General features: G+C 39.2%; 1 protein-coding gene across 1 annotated transcript in view; it reads left to right on the forward strand.

The window, feature by feature from the left end:
- Nucleotides 1-21,049, forward strand: part of MTX2 (metaxin 2) — a 61,312-nt gene that overhangs the window by 26,437 nt on the left and 13,826 nt on the right. The window contains exons 3-4 of the mRNA XM_009278681.1: nucleotides 11,884-11,931; nucleotides 12,902-12,948. Of these exons, the coding sequence (XP_009276956.1) occupies nucleotides 11,884-11,931; nucleotides 12,902-12,948 (95 nt within the window). The remainder of the gene's footprint in view (nucleotides 1-11,883; nucleotides 11,932-12,901; nucleotides 12,949-21,049) is intronic.

A 21,049-nucleotide genomic window follows, 5' to 3' on the forward strand; every position in this document is an offset into this window, starting at 1 on the left:
CCAGCATATTTCGTTTTCTAGAAATGGTTTAAAAGCCGAGGGGAGCGTTTTAGTAGAGAGGAGGATCATAACTTTCTTTTACACACTGACTTGCTTGTGTATGTATTAGAATTTTTTTTTTTTAAAGTATCTTCACCTTTCCCGCACCTTATGCGTTCACTTCTGATGTGCCTATTCACTGTCTTGGCACAAATTGAAACACAGAAAATACCATCTGAACATAAGAAAATTTTTTTTTGCTGTGAGGATGGTTTAACATTGGAGCAGGTTGCTCAGAGCAGTTGTGGAGCCTCCATCCTTGGAGATGCTCAGCATCGAACTGGAGATGGCCCTGGGCAACCTGCTGCAGCTGATGCTGGACCTCCAGAAGTGCCTTCCAACCTCAGCTGTTCTGTGACCATCAGTTGCTCAGCCCGCTTACACTGCTGCAGTAATTCAGCACCCTCTCTGTGCAACATGCATTCACCTGAACACGCTGAGCATAGCCTGCTGCTGTAATGCATTAATGATTAAATAGAAAACGATGACTAAATCACTTATGTGGAGTAAAACACTTGCTTTAGTGCCATTCAACTGTTCGCTTATTCAGAAATATAAAGAGGTTGATGCTGTGTCTCAGGGAATAATAAATATTTCCATAGCTTCATGAATTACAAGCATGTTATGTCACGTTTTAAACCATCTATTTCTGAACTGTAGAAAATACTAATTGGATAATATGGTAGAGAATTTGTTTAGAGTAGCTCAGCATCAATCACATATTAACGGGATAGGAAATGAGTGTTTATACTGTAAGAAGAATTAGAGTGCCAGCTTTCAAGTGGTCCAGAACATCAGTCTTTCTAACTCTAGTAGTTTTGAGAAGCTGACTGCTCAAATCATCTATAAAAGATTGTTGAAAAGATGTTTAATTGATCACTAAATTACTCAATATGCTTTGCTTCTTCCCCCCCTCCCCCCCCCCCCCCGCCAGATCAGTGATCAAAAGAGAGAAAATAATATCCTTGTTTGTCCTTTGATCTCTGGAAAATGACTTCTGTTTATTGCCATTGAGTTACGTCCAAGGGTCTTAGGCTAGTTTTAATACTAAGGGAAATGAATGCAGTTTGAAAAACAGATGCCCTTCTGCCTTTAGATATTTTACATTCTTAGTGAGTCTACCTCCAATGTGACATGCCAGAGCAAAAATAAATCTCTGATGTGCATGTTTTATGTATTGAGACAAGCTGCAATTTGGCTGAGAACAAATACATAGGGAATGAAACCTGATCACCTAAATTGTTTCTGCATATAAAGACATAAAATTTAAACTGAGTATGCATTTTGTGCATCAAAATGTGCATAGGTAAATGTTAACATTTTCTGCATGTGTAAAGTGAAAAAAATAGTTATTCTTGCTTAACAATAGTTTGTCTGCACCACAGATTGTTTAAGCCTGCTGCAGAGGTGCTTGTAGTCAAAAAGAGGTGATTTGAAAATACCAAATTTGTCAGGCTGTATGATTTTATCTTACAGTGTTCTTTTACATGTGCTTTTTTTTTTTAGTAATCAAACTAAAAGGAATCCCTTTAACTCTTGTTCAGTTTCAATAAACAAGTCTCTTATGCTGCTCTTGCCAATGTGTCTTGCTCTGATACATATGTTTTATGACTTGATTTGAACCAATCCTTTGAGTGGATTGCCTATCTAATCTTTTTTTAGGTCAGGGGAAAAATTACTTTTTCACAATTATTATAGTACAGTACATATTTCATTTTGAGATATTGTTATTTCTTGTTTTTAAGAAGCAATATAATTACAGTTTATAATAGAGTACGCTTCTATAGTCGTTTCTGGCTCCATTAAGACTAAGCAGTCTTTCTCTCATCAGCATTTTATTGTTACATGTTTTCTGCTAAAGTAGTATCATCTTTACTCATGCCAGAAATGAGATTGCTCTAGAAATAACGGTAACAAAATTAGTAAATTAAAATTAACACATATTTTGATATTGTCCAGCTTGATTTGCAAGTGAGCTTTCATCAATCGTAGAATGATTTGGATACAAGTGCTGTTTAGCAGCCTAACCGTTCAGCTCACAAGAGGTCACAGAAGAACAACTTTGGAGAGGAACTGGATTTTTCTTCTCTTTCTCACTCCTTTTTTCTCTCTGGTCCTTGGATGCTCTGTTCTCTGACTGTCCCTAGGCACTAACCTGGTCTCTTCCTGTAGGTTTGGACCCTATGAGCTGCTTCCTTTTCAAAACAAGAATGAATGAAAGAGCTTGGTTGCTGTCCTTTGCTCTAGTTGAACAGGCATTGCATGTTTCTGCGTTGCTGGGCATTTTCAGCTGTCTTTTTTGAAAGTGAGTGAGAAACTGCAGCTGCATGCAAGCCATGGGGAGGACAGAGAGAAAGTCCACACCAAGTTTTGAAATTTTTATTTTAATATTTTTAAATTCTGGTCTTTAGTTATCAAGAAGACGACATAGATGTCACGTGAACATGGGTGTTTTAATACAAACTGGAAGAAGTCACATGTTGTGGTAAAACCTATGAAATGCGTAGGAAGAATTTGAAACATCAAAGGAAAAAAATCATGATGGTGCTGCAAAGAATGCAGGCAAAATTGATACCAGTCTCATTTGGGGGGAAAAAGCCCAGCCAAAAAACTGGAATGTGCATACTGAATTGGAAAGTAAAAATGCTGAGAGATGGGAATGTTTAATACTTCTGCCTTCTAGCTGTTGTATAATGAAATTGAAGTCAACGTAATGCTTGCATCCCTAGCAAGAACTTTCAAAGTCCGACTGCATGGGTATTTTTTTTTTTTTTGCATTTGAATACCATATTGGAGAAACTCTGGATGCATATTGGAGTGTGTTCACTGCACGGCTTGGAAAAATGCTGAGAGATGGGAATGTTTAATACTTCTGCCTTCTAGCTGTTGTATAATGAAATTGAAGTCAACGTAATGCTTGCATCCCTAGCAAGAACTTTCAAAGTCCGACTGCATGGGTATTTTTTTTTTTTTTGCATTTGAATACCATATTGGAGAAACTCTGGATGCATATTGGAGTGTGTTCACTGCACGGCTTGGAAAAGAAATGAGGAGCCATATTGGAGAAACTCTGGATGCATATGGGAGTGTGTTCACTGCACGGCTTGGAAAAGAAATGAGGAAGACTGTGAGGATATGATTAAGTGAACAGGATAAACGTTTTCAGATTTTGAAGTAGGGAGCGTGCAGTGTTTCCCAGAGGTGAGGAAGAGCCTGAGAGGTGCTATTGACAATACCATTGTTTGTTTTGGGCTGACTTAAAGACTGTGAGCCCTAAAGCAGCATCTTCCCCCTTGCTAGTGGTAGTGCTTGGCTGGCTGACTGCACCAGTGCTAACTGTTCGCATTTCTACCCTGCAGAGCTCTCCTGCCTAGAGATCTCAGCTCTTCTTGCCCCTTTGCAAAACTCTGGCACGGAGAGTCTCTGTTGTCATCACTTTGTATCTCCTGGTACTGCTGCCCTCAGGGCTGTGGGCAAGATAGGAAAGAGGGAATGAAGGGGAACCTTAATAAAAGGCCAGAGGGGCCAGGGCTGGGTGAGCAGGAATTGCGTGTGTGGAGCAGCTTTTGGAGCAGGTATGGGATATTGAGGTCCTGTCTGGCAGGACAGATGTGTAGGATCTCTGTTGTGGATTAGATTAGGGGTGCTATGATGAGAAAGCAGGGACCTCCTTGGGGCACTTTGCAGAAGTGGTGTTCAGACTGCCTGCCAAACATCCTTAGGGGTGGAGGAGTTCAGACTACCACAGAGGAGAGGGGATCTCAATCTAAGAGAGCTTTCAAAGGGCTGAGTATACAAATGTAGATAACATGGCTAAGAAACATCCCAGTCCAGTAAGACACTTAAGGCATTCATGAGTATCATACCTCCACTGTCCTGCTCTTCACAGCTCCTGTGCTTGAAGTTTCACTTCTTGAGTCAGGGCCAAAGAGGGGCAAGGGACTTAAGTAGCACAAAGGGAAGGGATTGATTTAGAGATCTATAAAAAGCTATAATTAAGAATTACAGAGCTGCTTCGAGATGGAGCATTTATGCTGAATATCAGGAATAAGTAAAATAGCTCCAGCTTGTCAGGACTTTATAAATAAATCTTTTGAGATCATTTAGCTGGCACACTCTCTGATTTTTCTGAAGAAATCCAGATGTTGGTTTAGGAACAACTTTTATTTATGGATTTGATTTTTTGTTGAGTTTTTTGGCCTCCTCTCCTGACGGGAGGCGTGATTCTGCAAGCACGGAGATGCTGAGCGATCTCCCTCCTGTGGCCTCCCCTAGCAGTGAGAGCGCTGAGCACCCTGGAGGATTGAACCGTGGGTGTGTACGTTCTGGAAAGTCAACTCAGAGACAGTAACAGAATTGGACTAATGCTTAAATACATGCAATTAATAGCTTTCTTGGAGGGTGAAGAAGCAGACTGTGTCATGCTAAATGGCTGCTACAGTAATGTCACATGCTGACTCTCTTAGTGGTGCAGCCACAGGAAACTCAAGTTTGACAATTGCTGCTGAGATTGAGTCTTTACATTGACAGTCTGCTTGATCAATAATTACTGAACAGTCATGATTTATCTGAATTGTAATATCTCTACAAAGGAGGCCTGGGATGGATTTAAGCAAATAATGTAATTATTTGATACATGATTTAATGCATACTGTTTAACTTGTGTGAAAGTCGGGTTTTGTTTGGCAAGGCACTGTGAAACGCTTTTTGGTCCTTTGTCAGCAGAGCCAGGGAGTTGCTGATGCTTTCATTTTTTTCTTGGCCCTTGTTAGTTTACAGGATCAGGCCAATTACATGAAATTGATCTGTACTCGGTGTGGGTGAGTTGAACTGGTGGGTCTTAAGGCAGCTAATTCACAACTTTCTCGTACTTCCTTTATTGATCACTGTTAGTGTGAGAGATGTATATTTTTAACTGCTTTGGTTCCAAAGTGGCTGCAGCTTCACTGTATTAATCAAGATATACCCCTCCACTTATTTCCTGTAATAAGGATTGTAAGAAACGTTGTAAATAAATTGTAAGTAAACATTGTAAATGTAAGAAACGCATCAATTCCTGCCATTTTCTTTTCAAACAATGTATTGCTACTTGAAAATATGACCGATTTATATTATGAAAAGAGAATGAAGTGATCATCTGCTTCTTTTTGATGCATCTTAACATGAAGTGGCTAATAATCCTCTTTCCTTCTGGAGTCTGTGGGATAGCTTTCCACATGGTTTTCTTTGGGTTACTACATCTAGTACATCTAGAACATAGTGAGCAGCAGGTCCCCCCACAGCACCAGTCTTGGGAAACCAAAAAGGGTAACTGTTTTCCTGCTGATTGTTATGATGTTTGCTGCATAATGTTTGGAGACTTGTAAGTAATGTTGTTGGATGTGGATGTTGCCCAGATGTAAGACTAAATTTCTTTTTAGTGTTTACTCTTGTGAGAAAACAGTTTTGAGGTATCTCATTATAATTTAATCAAATTTGTACCTAGGGAGAGGCTGAAGGAAACTATGTGGAAATAATGTGTAAGTTAATCTCTCCAGCTGTAATATTGCAATACAGTGATTCAAATTAATGCCAACTTTTTTTTTGTTTTTAATAGAGGATATCTTGCCTCTTGGTTGTTTTAACAGACCTTTAATGCCACGTGAACCAAACTGGTAAATACAGATGTTTTAGCTTTCCTCCTTCTTATGCAAGTTTAATATCGAAGTGTTTAAGAAGAATATAACAGAAAGGAAACTGATCCATGCAAATGTTGTGACTTCAGAGAAGGAGTAGTCTTTATTTCTATATGATCCATAAACTTCTTAACATTTGAGGAAATTGCTCTGTCTGAGAAGATCTAATGTTCCTGGGCCAGGTCCTAGCCTCACCTACACAACAGCACAGTGAACTGCATGGAAGAGATTGTTAGTCGACTGAATAATTCATTTACAGAAGCAGAAAGAAGATATCAAAGGATAAATTGCATGCATACTGAGAATTCAGTAAATTTTACTTTATAGGAGATTTGGGGCAGAGATTGTCTTGATTTACTTCTCACTGTATGGTTTCAGTACTTGAGAAGTAATCTACAGGATAGTAACATTCAGTGTTAATTCTTTAGCCTTGATTCTTATTAGGCATAGGCTAGTTTTATAACAGAAAATTATTTCTATCTGCATTGCCTTCCAAAAATATTCTTGTCCCACCAAAATTCTGTGGTATTGCTAAGAGCTGGGAACACCTAATTTCAAGTTGAGTGTTTTCCTACAAAAACTTTTAACTTGTTGATAACTTCATTTCCCGTGCAGGAGGGAACATCTTGATGCCTGAATCCAGAGGTCTCTGGCGTTTGTCTGTGGCTGATACTCAAGAATGCTGCGGCTCGACAGCAAGTGTGCTAAAGGAGTGGCAGACTAGCAGGGCAAACCATACCGCATACCCTACTGCTTGAAACTGGCTATTCATAGTAGACCACTAAAATGGCTAAATTGTTGTTTAGCATATTCCACAACTTAACATGCAAAGTACTTTGTGTCTTCTCACTTTCACAGTCAGAGTCTTATTTTTTTTAAGTAACAGGATTAAAGGCATAACTGTAAACCATTTATGTCATTACATCTCTTTCATCATTGTGAAGCTGCTGGGGGAAGGAAAGTGTCTGTTTCCCCCATCCATCCAGGCAGCACCGACCCAGGATGAATAGTTCCCCAGTAATTTGGAGTGTAGGAGTTGAAACCGAGTTTTGTACACTCATAAAGAGACTCTGAACAGCCTGGACAAGGAATTGGTGGGGCTGAGGCACTGTAGAGTATCTTGGGAATGTGGTGCTTCCTCCTGCACAGACTTCACTGGGGGAATATTACTGCAGCCTCTCATTCTTTGAATTAAAATTCACCTCTATGCAAGTACAGTATGTCCTGTTTTGAGAGCATTAGTTGGAGCTGAGATGTGCATAGGCCTCATGTGAGCTGCTGATCCCCTGCTGATAGTGGGGTCCACTCTTAAGTATTTCTTCTTACAGCATATGTGCATTCTTCTCTCTTGCTGTCTCAGAAGTATTTGGGTGGATAAAGTCTTACTATTGAAATGACAGTCTGAAACAGCTGGAAACGTTGAAATCAAAATGCTATTTGAATATGTGTCTCTGGCCTTAATGTTGCTCAAGTAAAACATTTCACCACAAGATCTGAAAAATGCACCTAGTGGAATACATTTTTAGTGGCAAAGAATTTAACGTGATTGTCATGACTCATTCTGTGTTTTGGAAGTTTTTTTGTAAGAGCAGAAATGATGTATTTTCTAAGTCATTCTCTGACATGACAGGTGAGGAGTCCAGCAGTCTGTTTTAATAGATACTTACAAACCTGAGTAATTAAAACTCCACTGGGAACACACAGCACACCAGTTGTCCTGGTTTCAGCTGGGATAGAGTTAATTTTCTTCCTAGTAGCTGGTATAGTGCTGTGTTTTGGATTTAGTATGAGAATAGTGTTGACAATAGAGAGGTGTTTTAGTTACTGCTGAGCAGTGCTTACACAGAGTCAAGGCCTTTTCTGCTTCTCACCCCACCAGCGAGCAGGCTGGGGGTGCACAAGAAGTTGGGAGGGGACACAGCTGGGACAGCTGACCCCAACTGACCAGAGGGATATTCCATACCATACAACGTCATGCTCAGCATATAAAGCTGGGGGAAGAAGAAGGAAGGGGGGACGTTTGGAGTGATGGCGTTTGTCTTCCCAAGTCACCATTACACGTGATGGAGCCCTGCTTTCCTGGAGATGGCTGAACACCTGCCTGCCCGATGGGAAGAGTGAATGAATTCCTTGTTCTGCTTTGCTTGCGTGCACGGCTTTTGCTTTACTTGTTAAACTGTCTTTATCTCAACCCACGAGTTTTCTCACTTTTACTCTTCCAATTCTCTCTCCCTTCCCAGCGGGGGGGGACGGCGAGTGAGTGGCTGTGTGGTGCTTAGTTGCCGGCTGGGGTTAAACCACGACACCAATTCACAGAATTTTCTTCTAAAAGTCTAATTTGACACCTAAGAACCCTGTTAACACTTTGAAATCTGCATTTTCTATGCTAAACTGTTAATAAGTTAAACACTTTGACTAACAAATGCGTTGAGCTTAGTGAAATTTTCATGCGTTTTTAGTCATCCACAAAACCAAAGAAGATTTTATGTAGGTGGTCTACTTGCCGTTTGACTTCTCTGGTTGTTGTGATGCCGCATCTGCTGAATTCTCAGCTCCTAGGATAACAAGGCTTATGCAGTGATGCTTTCTGTGTCCATCTCCCTTTAATTCTCATTTCCCAGTAACTTTTGAACTCAAAGCTCATTTCAGACAAATTTAACAGGGAGGACTGATCCTGCAGATGGTTACTTCCTATAACTGGCATTAAAACAAACAGTGTGGTAGAGGAGAAGTAGGGAAAGACAACAGCATGAGGTTTGCTCGTCCTGAACAAACAGCAGACAATCCACATGAAAGACTAATATTTGAATTCATTAAGCATGGGAAAAGTTTCAGTAGGGTGGGAAAACAACTTTTACTAAAGACTGCGAGCCTGAGAGACAGACCCATTGAAAACCACACAGTAGTAATTCCTCTGATTATGGAGGCAGAAGGAAGAACCAAATAGTTCCTTATTCTTAAGATATGTAGAGAAGCTATTGCTGTAAGGCATACTTGCAGGCAGTTATTTCATCCTGTGAGCAGCTAATGATAAAAATGTCTGTTGCGTAGGATCTAACACTTAAATGTGATTCTGTGTTGAAAGCTTCTGAAACTGAATTGACATCACATTTGTTAATTTTCTTTTTATATACCTAGTGCCACAGTAGCCATGGTCAGCAGAGAAATGAACATCTACACACCAGAAGATTATAGTTGCCGAAGGATAAACTGGATTTGACTTCATTAGTGCACAAATGATAAGTTTGTGAGGAGTTATTATAGCATTAATCAACTTGATGGATTGGAAATATGACAGAACTGAAGCAGCGTGTAATATTAGTGCCTATTATTCTACAAATTATGTCTTCACCTACATTCATAAGGCAAGAGTCATTGCTGTACATTAAAGATGCTACACGCTTTCTCCTCTTGTGGAGGCATGCGACGTCCCTTCAGCGATTCCTCCTCCTCTCTTCCCCCAATGGTGTTCTGGTCTCCCTTAGCTGCATGTTTTCACCTTACAACTGATCGAAGGCGGCTTGGGAGCTGATATTTGAATTTAGCTTGCACCTTATGAACCTGGACATGTCATGTAGCAGTGTGTTTTTAAACTTCTTGCTCCATCAGAAAAAAATGTTTCATACTCTAAACATCTTGGAAGAAAGTAAGTGAGTAGAAACTGGAAGATATGGGACAGTTAGTGAGTGGGTATTTAATTCTTTGATTTCCAGAGGATTGCGCAGGCTTTGTGTATGTATCTCCAGCATTGTTGAACACGATCTGCTGCATGCAGTTCTGAATGCATGCTGCAGAATATTTTTTTCTAGATATGAGTAATAACACATAAATCTTAATGTGAAGTTGATCGTTTTAAAATCCAGTCTGTACAAGGATGACAAAATCAATTAACTTTTATCTGGTCTGCGTACAAAGAACTGAAGGCCTCGGTTCAAGGCTCTTGACCATGTGTCCACCTCATCCAAACATGGTCAGAATTGTGACCTCCCTCTGGAGATACCACTGGTGCCGAGTGCAGGAGGTGTTATTAATTCGTTTTCTTAGAACTGCTGAAATTTGGAGTTTAAGGTGTACTAATAACGAAGGCTGAGATTTTCACGTGGCTGTTTGTCCTCATTTCATTTACTTGTCAAAAGACATACTAGTACACAACTAAACTGTGAATGAGTGAATGCAAAGATTTTAAACTACCCTTGCCCTTTCCTTCCCACAAGTTGAGTGTGTGCTTCTGTGTGCTCAGACTGTGGGATAAAGACTTTGTATCATGACTGATGAAATTAGAGTCAGCAGATATGGTTCATGAAAATCTGTATGTGATGAGTAGAATGTGGAAGGAAAATTTAAGCCGATAAGGGCAAACAAGTTACAAAAAATATTCTACTTGTGTTTTAGTTTATAGCGTGGATATGGCATGCCTTAGCAGTGGTGTAGTTTTGGATTCTGTGTGCCAAGGAGCTGTTTTTTTATCTCTCTCTCTCTCTCTCTCTCTATATATATATCTCTCCATGGCTGCATATAACTTAGTGCCAAGATCAGACTGGAATTGTTTGAATTTCTTGAAATATGCTTAGATCTTTTGTTGGAAAATCAAAAGTTCACTTGACTTTTGTGGGCCTGAAATATTTCAGTCACGTGCTTGTGTAAAAATAGGCCACTTCCAGTTTGGGCCAAGAATTGGATATAAATCTGACATTTCAGTCTGAAGAGGGTCAGGCAAAAATTTTCAGTAGAAACGGGCCCATGCACTTTGAAGTTCATACCATTTTGGGCATGTAAAAAGGATGTTTTCACTGGTTGGCTGGAGTATTTACGAGATCAATGTACCTTCGTGACTTAGTTACTTCTGTAAGTATCTTGGAGTCCAGCTCTGATAAGTTTGCTAAAGTATAGTAATAACATTCTTAATTTCCTCATTCCATTTGCTCTTGTAAGACTTCAGTGGACCTGAAGAAATGTATGTTAGATAAATTATTTTAAACAGTTAAGGCTGTGGTACCGCAGACACTATCTTAGTCTCTTTTTATTTAAAGAAGTAAATGTACTTCCACCTCAAGAATTTTTACTCCAGGGCAAAACTTTAATGGAGGGGTGTAAAACCAATAACTGCTACAATAAAACATAAAACATTTTTTCATGACACTTAAATGTGATTAGTTGCTTTCTCATGCCCATACTAGTGCAGCTTTGGTAGGTTCTGTGCCTTAATGTTAGAGGCAGTGACCTTTGCAAAACTTTGTACAGTGTTATAAGCTTTACAGTTCTATGTGACTTCCATAAAAGTTAATACTTCATGAATATCCAAAAAGAATGATAGTTTACACAAATCAAAATTGTGCATTTTTTTTCTTTGAGTTCTGAGGGCAAAGACACAAAGAATGACCTTACTGAAGCCAGTGGCATATTTCTGTTTGAACCACACATAGTTATTTATAGACATTATTGCTTTAAAAAAATAATTTATGTCATTAGAGCATTAACTGTGTTTACAAATAGCTAATTTGGGTAGAATGCAAGGTTTGAATTGGTATTTAAAACCAGATGTTTAATCAGGCACTAAGAAGGAATGCAATGGAGACAAAACAATGTGATGACCTGTTATCTTAATGCTACCATTAACAGGTGGGTAGGTTTCTGACATGCCCAAGCACCTGGCTTTGTGGGTATTCTATAGGACCAGTGAGGACACAAAGGCAGAAAACTTTTCCATTTCCCCAAAGCATTCTTCACACTTGGTTTGGAGGTTTGTGCCTCTCTCCTCTGTGTCTTGTTCTGTTCTTTCCAGATTTCTTTGTTTAGTACCTTAATAAATAGTAGCTCGAGAGTGGCCAGAATTGTGATGGGAATGTGCGCAGGGATGTCTTTATGGTGGAGGGAAAATAGCTGCTTTAGCTGCTTGAGAATTACAAGGCCACTCTAATGTAGCTTGAATTTTAGCTTTTCTTGCAACATTAAATTTTGGGACTCAGTTTTCTGTTCTGTGTTGTCCCTCTGTGAGCAGGAGAGAAGTACGGGAGAAGAGAATGACAGTGGGACATTTTCAGGGCAGGTTAAATCTTGCATCAGCATCTTTGCAGTTTGAGTTCCTCCTCTAGGTAACGTTTGTGTTCAGTTAGCGTCTGCAAGCACATTGTTGTTTGGCTTGCTTAATTAATTCCTCTTCTCTCCACAGCCGCAGAGCCTTGGCCTGAAAATGCTGCATTGTATCAGCAGCTGAAGGGTGGGTACACTGGTTTTTGCAATTAATAATTACTTTATTTTTAGAAAACACATTAAATATGCACTAAGATAACTGCAAGGAAGCACAGAAACTGTTAAAAGAGTCCTTTGTGTTGTTTGTCTGGTCAGAGGTTTTAGCTACGCTTGCATCTGCCAATATAAACCAGCTATTCATGGCCTATAAGGTCCTTGGTTTATTATTGACTCATTATATTGGCTGCTGTAGGCAGTGTAAAATGATGTGGTTGCAGGCACAGTTGGCAGATTTACTGCACCAATAGCTGAGGCAGCAGATTTTTGAAGTCTTGTGGTAAAGTGGGCTCTCAGTAAAAAGGAACTGTTAAAATGTATAGGCTAGGATGGTTCAGGCTCCCTTTAGCAGCTCTTCATATATCATCAGATCACATTATGGCCCCCATTTGGGGCTTAGCAGCCTGCTACAGTTGTCAGAAGACTGCAAAGTAATGAAGACTAATAGGTAGCAGCCCTAGTCTTCTAAGCATGGAATTTTTATTGCAGTGAACTTGTCATCTTTCTTTTGTGTGACAGACCTAGACACAGTGTGCAATATTAACTGCAAGCTGCTTTTATAGGTTTCTGAATGCTTTTACTTTTTAGCCAGAGGAGTTATGAAAATGCGGTTTTATTTAACTTTGATTAGAAGAAGAGTAATTGACATAAAACTCAAGCATTTGGTTTTTAGTTGTGAGCATTTTTTATTGTACATTGGTGGTAATGTACGATAAATGCAATTGCATTTGCAGGAGAAATATTCCTGGTATTCTTTTTTTTCTCTTTCTTTTTTTAATATTCATATCACAGGTTTTCTAGTCCAGCTGCATAATAATTATATATGTGTTCCTTGTTTTATGCGTAAGAAATGCAACCCAGAATGGCTTACAGTTACAGGTCAGTAGCTAAATGGGCACTGTTTTTTATAATTGTGGTTTTTTTTTTCTTTCTTTCAACAGAGGAACAAATTTTGCTTTCTGATAATGCATCTTCCCTTGCTGTTCAGGTAAAATGTCATCTTTTCTAAACTAAAGATGTTAATTCCATTTTATTTTTTGAATGATTATCTAGCTAAAGTAACTGTATTTAGCTAAATGAATAATTTAAGAATTATTTCTGTCAAAATCAATGACTTATTTCCTGGATCTGATGTGCTTTACATTGTCATTGAAGTGCCAGAGCCTACAGGACACGAGGATTTTGAGTCCTATATAGAGTGCTGCTGCTTGTAGTCTTATTTATATTGGTCTATGTTTGTACAGTATGTTTGTCTGCCTACTCTGGGAACTGTGCATTGTTCCCATCTTTTGTCACTTGGTATGCTAGTTCATCTTGTAACATCTTGCATGGTGCTTGCTGGTTATTTAATTCTCAAAGCTAATGCTGCCCCAAACTCAAGGCATATTTGCTTCATGCTGTGGGCATCAAATCTCTGTATGTCTCTGATAGGTTTTCTCAATTTCATCATGTATGCAGAGTTGAGATCCAATGTGTTTTTTAGAAACAGTCCATATAATTGACAAACTTGCATCTCTAACTGACTTAAAAGCACCTCTGTGGCTGTAAACTCCGTTAACCTGTTAGGTTCAGTAACCCCAAATCTCGAGGGGATGTTTTCCCCATTAGTAGAGGGCCTGGCTGTCAGAAGTGGTGGTGAGCAGGGTGTCTATAAAGTTCCTGTTCTTCAAAGCAACTTTGCTGCCGCTTTGCGTAGCAGGGAGTTGTACTGTTCCCCTACTTCTTGCTTTTTGTGTGTGGTCTAGCTCAGAGCAGCTAGAGCAAGCAATCTTTGAGGGCTATCCAAAAAGGTCACATCTCATTTAGCCAAAGTGGGACACTCGGAGACTAACTGACATTACCGGTAAAAAAGTTAGGATCATTTGATCATGGTAACTACTTCCAGGATCTCTAACTTTTTTCCTCCCAGTCTGGCAATCTAGGAAATACCTCTAAGAGTAAATTCTATCACAGCAAGAAGGTACCTTTATCCTTTGCTGGAAAGATGATCCATCTTTGATACATCAAATAAATAAGGCAGCTTTTATTTGTTTGGGCAGTGTGTTTTATATCGTGCCTCACAGTAATGCAAATAAGTGTTTTTGTTGCTCACTTGATCTCAGTGTTCCTTTTTATTCCAGCAGCTGTACTTTTTGTAGTTCTCATGAATTTTCTTACCATCTAACAGTACGTGTAGGCGTGGCTTGTATTTAAAACACAAAGAAAAGAAACAACAACATAACCCTAAAATTTCCTTTTCTAATGCATCATTTTGCTTTACTGTTTCCAGTCCATTGTTATCCTACACATGTCACTTAGATGATAAATTAACTATAATATATTAAAAATGCTTGTTTTTCTTCAATATTCTCTAGCCGGACAGCTGATAGTAGCCATGACTATAAATATGGCTTGGGTAGATATCTGATCTTAAACTTTATAGAACAATTTTGTACTGGGGACTCGTATCTATTTTGAAGAATCTGTGTAACGTGATTGTGACTGCAAAAGAATAGCTATCCTTGGTGTCTTTGATCCATTTTGAAATGATACTAGGATCTGTAGTTGTGTATTACTAACTTAGTGACCAGAAAGCTTTAAATATACCGGTGTGTTTTACATAAAGAAATTGGTGAGTTCCTCTGTTTTAGAATTTACTGTTTATTCTGATGAGAACCTGTTTATCTTTTTACTGGGTATCTTTTTGCTGTGGGTGTGTTTTTTTTTTTTTTTTTTTTTTTGGTGGGGTGTGTGTGTTCTTTTCCTGAGGAAGAATGGGAATGGGGATAGGAGGAAAAATAGCAGCTGGTACCTGGGACTTTTTTCCCCACTATTGCCATTCCTTTTCCCCCTGTTACTGATTTGGGGCACATGTATATCACCAGAGTAGATACATGGCTTGTTCATGGCTTGTTGAACTTCCATGTGGTGAAAACACATCAGAATTTTGAGTCCCTGTGATCAAAAGAGCATGTGGAGTCAGCCGCCATCAAGCCTCTAAGGAACATGGTTCACAGCAAGACTCTAAATGTGCTACAACTGGTCTTTCAGATCTTTCTCAAAATCTCCTTACAGCACCTCTTCATAATGCTGCTCTGGGATAGCTCTCAGAGGACATACATGCAGATAGCTACATATAAAGAATAAAATCCAATGCCGTAGTAAGTAATTAGCAAGAGTAAAAGTTGACTGTTTTAAAATTGACGACCCTGCAATACAGATGGCATTTCATGTACCTCTTGTCAGCAGAGCAGATCAAGCAGACAGCAGAGCAAGTTGCTCTTAGTGTAGGTGTAACAGACTGTTGCAGGCATTTTGTTTGAATTAATGAGTAGTGAGGGCTGCAGATTGAACATAGGAAGTTGGTTGAGTCTTGCTGCTTTAGCAATGATTGGACTTACGGCTTCTCATTGTGCAATGAAATGTGGACTCCTGACTATAGCTACATGTCAGATAAGAGAGGGGAGGACAGAGTCTTCTGGTAATTGCTAAGTAACTGTGGTGGTGCCTTCAATGGTTTAAAACCAACCAAACCAACCAAAAAAAAAATCCCTCTCATCTTGTGGAACCTCTCTGCTGATTCTGGTAGGGTTTTGTTTTTGTTGTTGTTTGTTTTTTTTTAATTCCTCTTCTGCCTATTGTTGTTCTTGGAAACAGACTAAATTAACAATTCCTTTTTTTTTTTACTGGGTTCAGATTCTTTTTATTTGCTGAAAATGCAACATAACTTCAAATGAGCTAGTGCATTATCTCTGGTATATCTTGGTGTTTGCACTCCTTGTTTGTTAACTTGAAGTAGTGTATTATACAGTCCTGTTGAAAGTGAAGCCCATTTGATCTCAGGTTGCAAAATCTTGATATTGAATAAAGTTTTATTTTCACTGCAAAGGAATTAAAATCAAGGGAAAATGCTAACCAGTAATGATTACCCAGCTACAGGGAAGAGAACATTGTATGTAGAATGAAGGCTCTGTTCTTCTTGTGAGATGCTCAGTCCTGTTCCCATTAAAGTTAATGAAAACACATACACCTCCTGGGTAACATGACTTGTGGTTAAAACCATTCTCTGCTTATTTATTGTACAGCTTCCATTATACAGCATTCCTGCTTATCAGTCTTATCATAGTAAAAAAAAGCCACCAAAAACCAGAAGTGAATACACAACTATATTTCAGTATCAAAACAACTCCACAACTTCAAGGAGGGACAAATGGAGTTTTAAATGGATTAAAACTGAATTACCACAAGAGAGTATATTTCAGTCTGAAGCAGAGAGCCTGTCCAGGCCCCATCTCCCTGTTGATGCCCGGTGCAGGTAAAGCCTTTTTGTTTAGTGCCTGGGTGGAAGTAGTGTGGCTGAGTAGGAGGGAGGGGGTTAATACAGCTGTGCTGTGCCAGGCCTCTTGCTTCAAAGGGAGCATCTCTGTGCACTGTTGCAACTTGTAGGGAGGAGGAATGTGGATGTTGAGACTGCCTCTGTTATTATAGGTTCTTCTGAAATCTTTATGCAGGTAGTCTCAGAGTCTTGCTCAAAAGGCTGTCTAAAATGTTCAGGATTATGGAAATTCTCATAGCTATCCTGAGGTTATAGAGCCTGCGGCTCATTATGTTAAGATATGTATTAATTGCTTGTGCAATTGATGTCCTTGTAAACGGTCTTAATATATTCCAGGAAAGTGCATTTAGAATTGTCTGTTCTTAGTCCTGAATGACAGAAGGATGTTTGGACAATTTAAAATTGTGTTACACAGACCAACTGCTTATTTACTTCAACAAGTAATCAAATAAATGTGTAAATCACACATGATTAATTGCCCTTGACAGATTTGTGATTTTTTGTGTGTGTGTGTGTATGAATTGTGGTTTGTTTTTTCTCTAGACAAAACATTAGCAGAAATTTGAACTTGTTGCTGAGGCTTGAACACAGGCTTAGTACTGAAATGAAAATCTGACAATCTCTTTTTTTTTAAAGAGAATAAAAGCTGGAATTCTTCATGATGAGAAATGCAGTATCAACATAATCAATCTAGCAGCATTGCGTTGTAGCTGAAAACATAACTTAAATCCCAAGCCATACAGGTACTGTTTGTGAGTGAAACATCTTTCATATAGTTCTAAGATGAAATTACCCCTGAATGAGTAGCATCTTCATTTATCTTCAAAACCTCTGTGCTACCAGTGAATCTACTCTTTCCGCATTCTACAACAAGAATTACATTATACCATTAGAGCAGTGTTGTGCTGCAGTGTAAAATAGATTGTTTTGGAGAATGAACGTGGCTTTGCTATAAATTACGTTCACAGGTACAAAGGAATTTGTTATTTTGTTTAAAATAGTCACAAATATAATTAAGCTCTTAATTTATGTTAAACTACAAATGTGGTCATTACCATAACTGGATTAGGAATTTAATCTGTCACTCAAAGAATGATACTGAACAGTTTTCATTTATAACCTTAGACACACTATTTCAGTTACAGGGTCTGCAGCTGTTTGATATGAGAACTGAATTATTCTCTAGATTTGTTCATGGTTTTTAATTTTATAATGTGTTCCTGCAATAAAGTAGAGAATAGCTCTTTAGTTGTCATCACATATTGTCCTTTGTATGCTCATGAAATAATGTAAAAACGAAAACAGAAAACGCCTTTCACTCTTTCTTTACAACAGTGTTGTGTGAGTGCTTTTAGAAATGCTGCTGAATAAGAGATGGCTTGGAATGGCTCGTTCTTTATTAAAAACTAATCATGAATATATCTCCTTCAAATGAAGCCTGGAGTGTGCCATCTGAAAATAGTGTTCCTCATGTGGGGACGTAAGTTGTGAACTATTTGAGTCTTGGCATAAATAATTTCATTCTTGCCTCTGATCTCAGAAACTGCAATCTGGATATGATTTACATCGAGTTGTAACTCATTTTTAATGAGTATATGTGTTTGCTCATATGTATTATTGTGAGAGGGGACTGAAGGGGAAGAGGGGAGCATTGTGATGGAGCTCTGACAGGGTGATTCGCTGCCCAGTGTGTGTTATGTTTCCAACTGACGGTGTCCAAACAGCCCTTCCTTAGCTGGGGAGGGCAAAGAGGAAGGGAGAGCAAGAGTAAAAATGGCACCTAAAATGATTAACTGTAGGAATAAATACAAAACTCCCCCCTCCCTTCTCTTATTCCTTGCCGTTGTATTTCACGCACGGTCATTTTCCATCCTTGTCATCACAGGAAGACATAATGGCATCACTTTCTTGCATTGTTTCGAGGGCGGCAGCAGCCGTGGAGATGGGAACGTCAGTTGTATGAGAAGAGGAGGAAGGGGAGGGTGGGGTGAGTTGTCCCGTGGCTGGCTGTGGTTTCTGGGCTCTGGGCTTTTGAACTGTGCTAAAGCAGCACAAAGGTGATTGCTCTGCTTATTTTTTTTTGGTAATTGAAATCCAACATACTACCTACATTTTGAATTTGAAATTGGGCAGGCTATAAGAAAACAAAACAAGCCTTAAGTTGATTGTGTCCTTTAAGCAATACTGCTGTTGTAAATGTACTCTGTAATTCTGGCAGGAGGTGTCACCTGCCATGATTGAAATGAATGATGGGCATAAGATTGTTGATTAATTTTGTAACAAGTGTCACTTCAAAGCTCCCTATCAGCCCTTTTCACATAGCTGCTGCTACTTTGTTCTCTCACAGCAAAAATATGAACTGGCTTGTTCCGTGCTGACTTTGAAAACAGAGTGGCTCATGCTACTACTCTCTGGGAGGAGAAAGCAGTGCAATGCAAACCGTAGTCCTGTGTGGATCAATGTGCGGTAGGGCAGGAAGGGCACCGAGAGGCTTCTCCATGGTTTTTCTTCAATTCGTTGTCCTCATTCCCACACTCTTTCTTTTCTAGCCTATAACAGTAAATATTGGGAGGGCAAGGAAGGACAGACATAATTCATCTGGTGGCACCTTTTTTTCCTTCCTTTCCTCTGTTTCTCCTCATGGGTTTGCAGCAGCTCTCCACCTCCCTGTCTATCTACAGCAAAGTCTCCTGTTAAAAACAAGGTGCACAGAGGCAGTAGCAACTTTGTAGACTCGGTGCTTTCCGTCTGGAAGAAGAGAGGTAGCATTGCTAAAAATATATTGTTCGCATTTCTCCCTTCCCAGGTGCCGGAAGAGTAGGTGATGCTACAGGTAGAGAGTCTGGAAGAGTGTGAGAAGGGGAGACTGTTAGCCTGCAGGGAAGAGGGACAGAGAGCATGCGTGGGAGAGAAGCTGACAGACCCTATTAAGCTAAATCTTTGTTTTTTAATACCTTTATCTGTTTCTCACATTAACCTCATCCAAAGAAAGGACACACTTTGTTCCAGAAATAACTTAGAGAAAAGTTTTTGTAGCAGACATTATGTTGAACATAAGTTGCTAAACTGGACAGTTTTCCAGGTGTCTGCTTCGGTCATTGACCAATGCTGATACTGCACAAAAAATTGGGCCCCTGTTTTTAAAACTACAGAAATGCAAATAATCAGTGGAACGTATGGATAAAGGAGGCACTCCTGCTGATGCCAGAGGAATAAACTCAGTTCTTCCCAATCTGAGATTTCATTACCCTTGTTTTATGCTGCATTAACTAGTATGAGCCATGAAATCACTCATTCCTTTTAAAAACCTGAATATTTTGGTTTTATGTCCTTCAGTTGTAGTGAATTCTGTATATTTATGCTTGAATGAAGTTTCCTTTATTTGTGTAAATTCTATTGGGCAGTCATCTCTTGATCTTTTGTAACATGGGCAAGGGGAAATAAGAATGTTAATCCCTCCTCTTTATGAGTTGATCCAAATAGTTCACTCTTCGGATAGGTGTTAAGCATAAAAAAAAAGTTTATCCTTTCCAGCAGGAATTCAGTTCTCCTTTCCCTGCCTAGAGTTTGTTTGAAAGAGTTGTTTTCAAAGTATCAATAAACATTTTCAGTGAACATCTTTACAATGACTTAAGACTAGAAAACTTTAGATGAAATAACATGTACCAGTTTTACTACAGACATGAGAGCTAATTTTTTCTTTTTTTTCCTATTCTGAAGAGCTGCAACTGCTGTAGTATTATTGCGTGACAATCCTAGGTGCTGGAGGAGATCCAGGTCAATGACAATTTCCAGCAGGTTCAGTTCTCCTTTCCCTGCCTAGAGTTTGTTTGAAAGAGTTGTTTTCAAAGTATCAATAAACATTTTCAGTGAACATCTTTACAATGACTTAAGACTAGAAAACTTTAGATGAAATAACATGTACCAGTTTTACTACAGACATGAGAGCTAATTTTTTCTTTTTTTTCCTATTCTGAAGAGCTGCAACTGCTGTAGTATTATTGCGTGACAATCCTAGGTGCTGGAGGAGATCCAGGTCAATGACAATAGTCACCCTGTTCATTCTGTGCTAGTACAATTTTTTTCCAGAGGAGAAGAGAGCAGGAAATTCAGTGCTGTTCTTTGGAATTACAAGCATCTTTGCAAGATATGACAGTTAGGTTGTACTCAGTTAAGTGTCTTGTTTCTAGTTTTGCTGTTACCATCTTGCTGACCGTTTTTAGGTAAGCAATTTTCATAAGGGCTTGATTAATTAGCTTATGTGTCATTCAGAATTCAGTTGGCCCTTTTCAGTCCCTTTTTATGTTGATCAGCCAAATTTATGATGTTAACTATAATCTCTGATGTACTAGAATAAGACTGGGCCCTTGGTCTTTCAGATTGCTCAGCTTTAGATGCCGTGTCTTTGAAGGGGTGTTGATATCTTCGTAAATCTCAGCAGAACTAAACTGGGGTGGTTTCAGCCTTCAATCTCTCGCCCTTTGCTCCAAAAGCACTCGGAGGAGCTGAGCTCACTCCTGTTTGCTGATGGTTTCTCTCACAAGAAAAGCAAGGGTTTACTTGCCTGCTCAAATTACATATGTGAGGTACCTAAAGGGAAACGAGATGCTCTGAGCTGGAATAATCAGTGTTCCACTGCATCTTTTATCAGAGTTGGAAGCCATGGAGGTCTGATACCATCTGCACACCAAATGTTCTGGTGCTTGACATTCTCCATGAGTGGTCAAAAAGGGAACAAATCTTCCCTTGATCACTGGGCTAAAGCGTTAAATGA

Source organism: Aptenodytes forsteri, unplaced genomic scaffold (genome assembly GCF_000699145.1).
Source record: "Aptenodytes forsteri isolate BGI_AS27 unplaced genomic scaffold, ASM69914v1 Scaffold257, whole genome shotgun sequence".
Lineage (NCBI taxonomy): Eukaryota > Metazoa > Chordata > Aves > Sphenisciformes > Spheniscidae > Aptenodytes > Aptenodytes forsteri.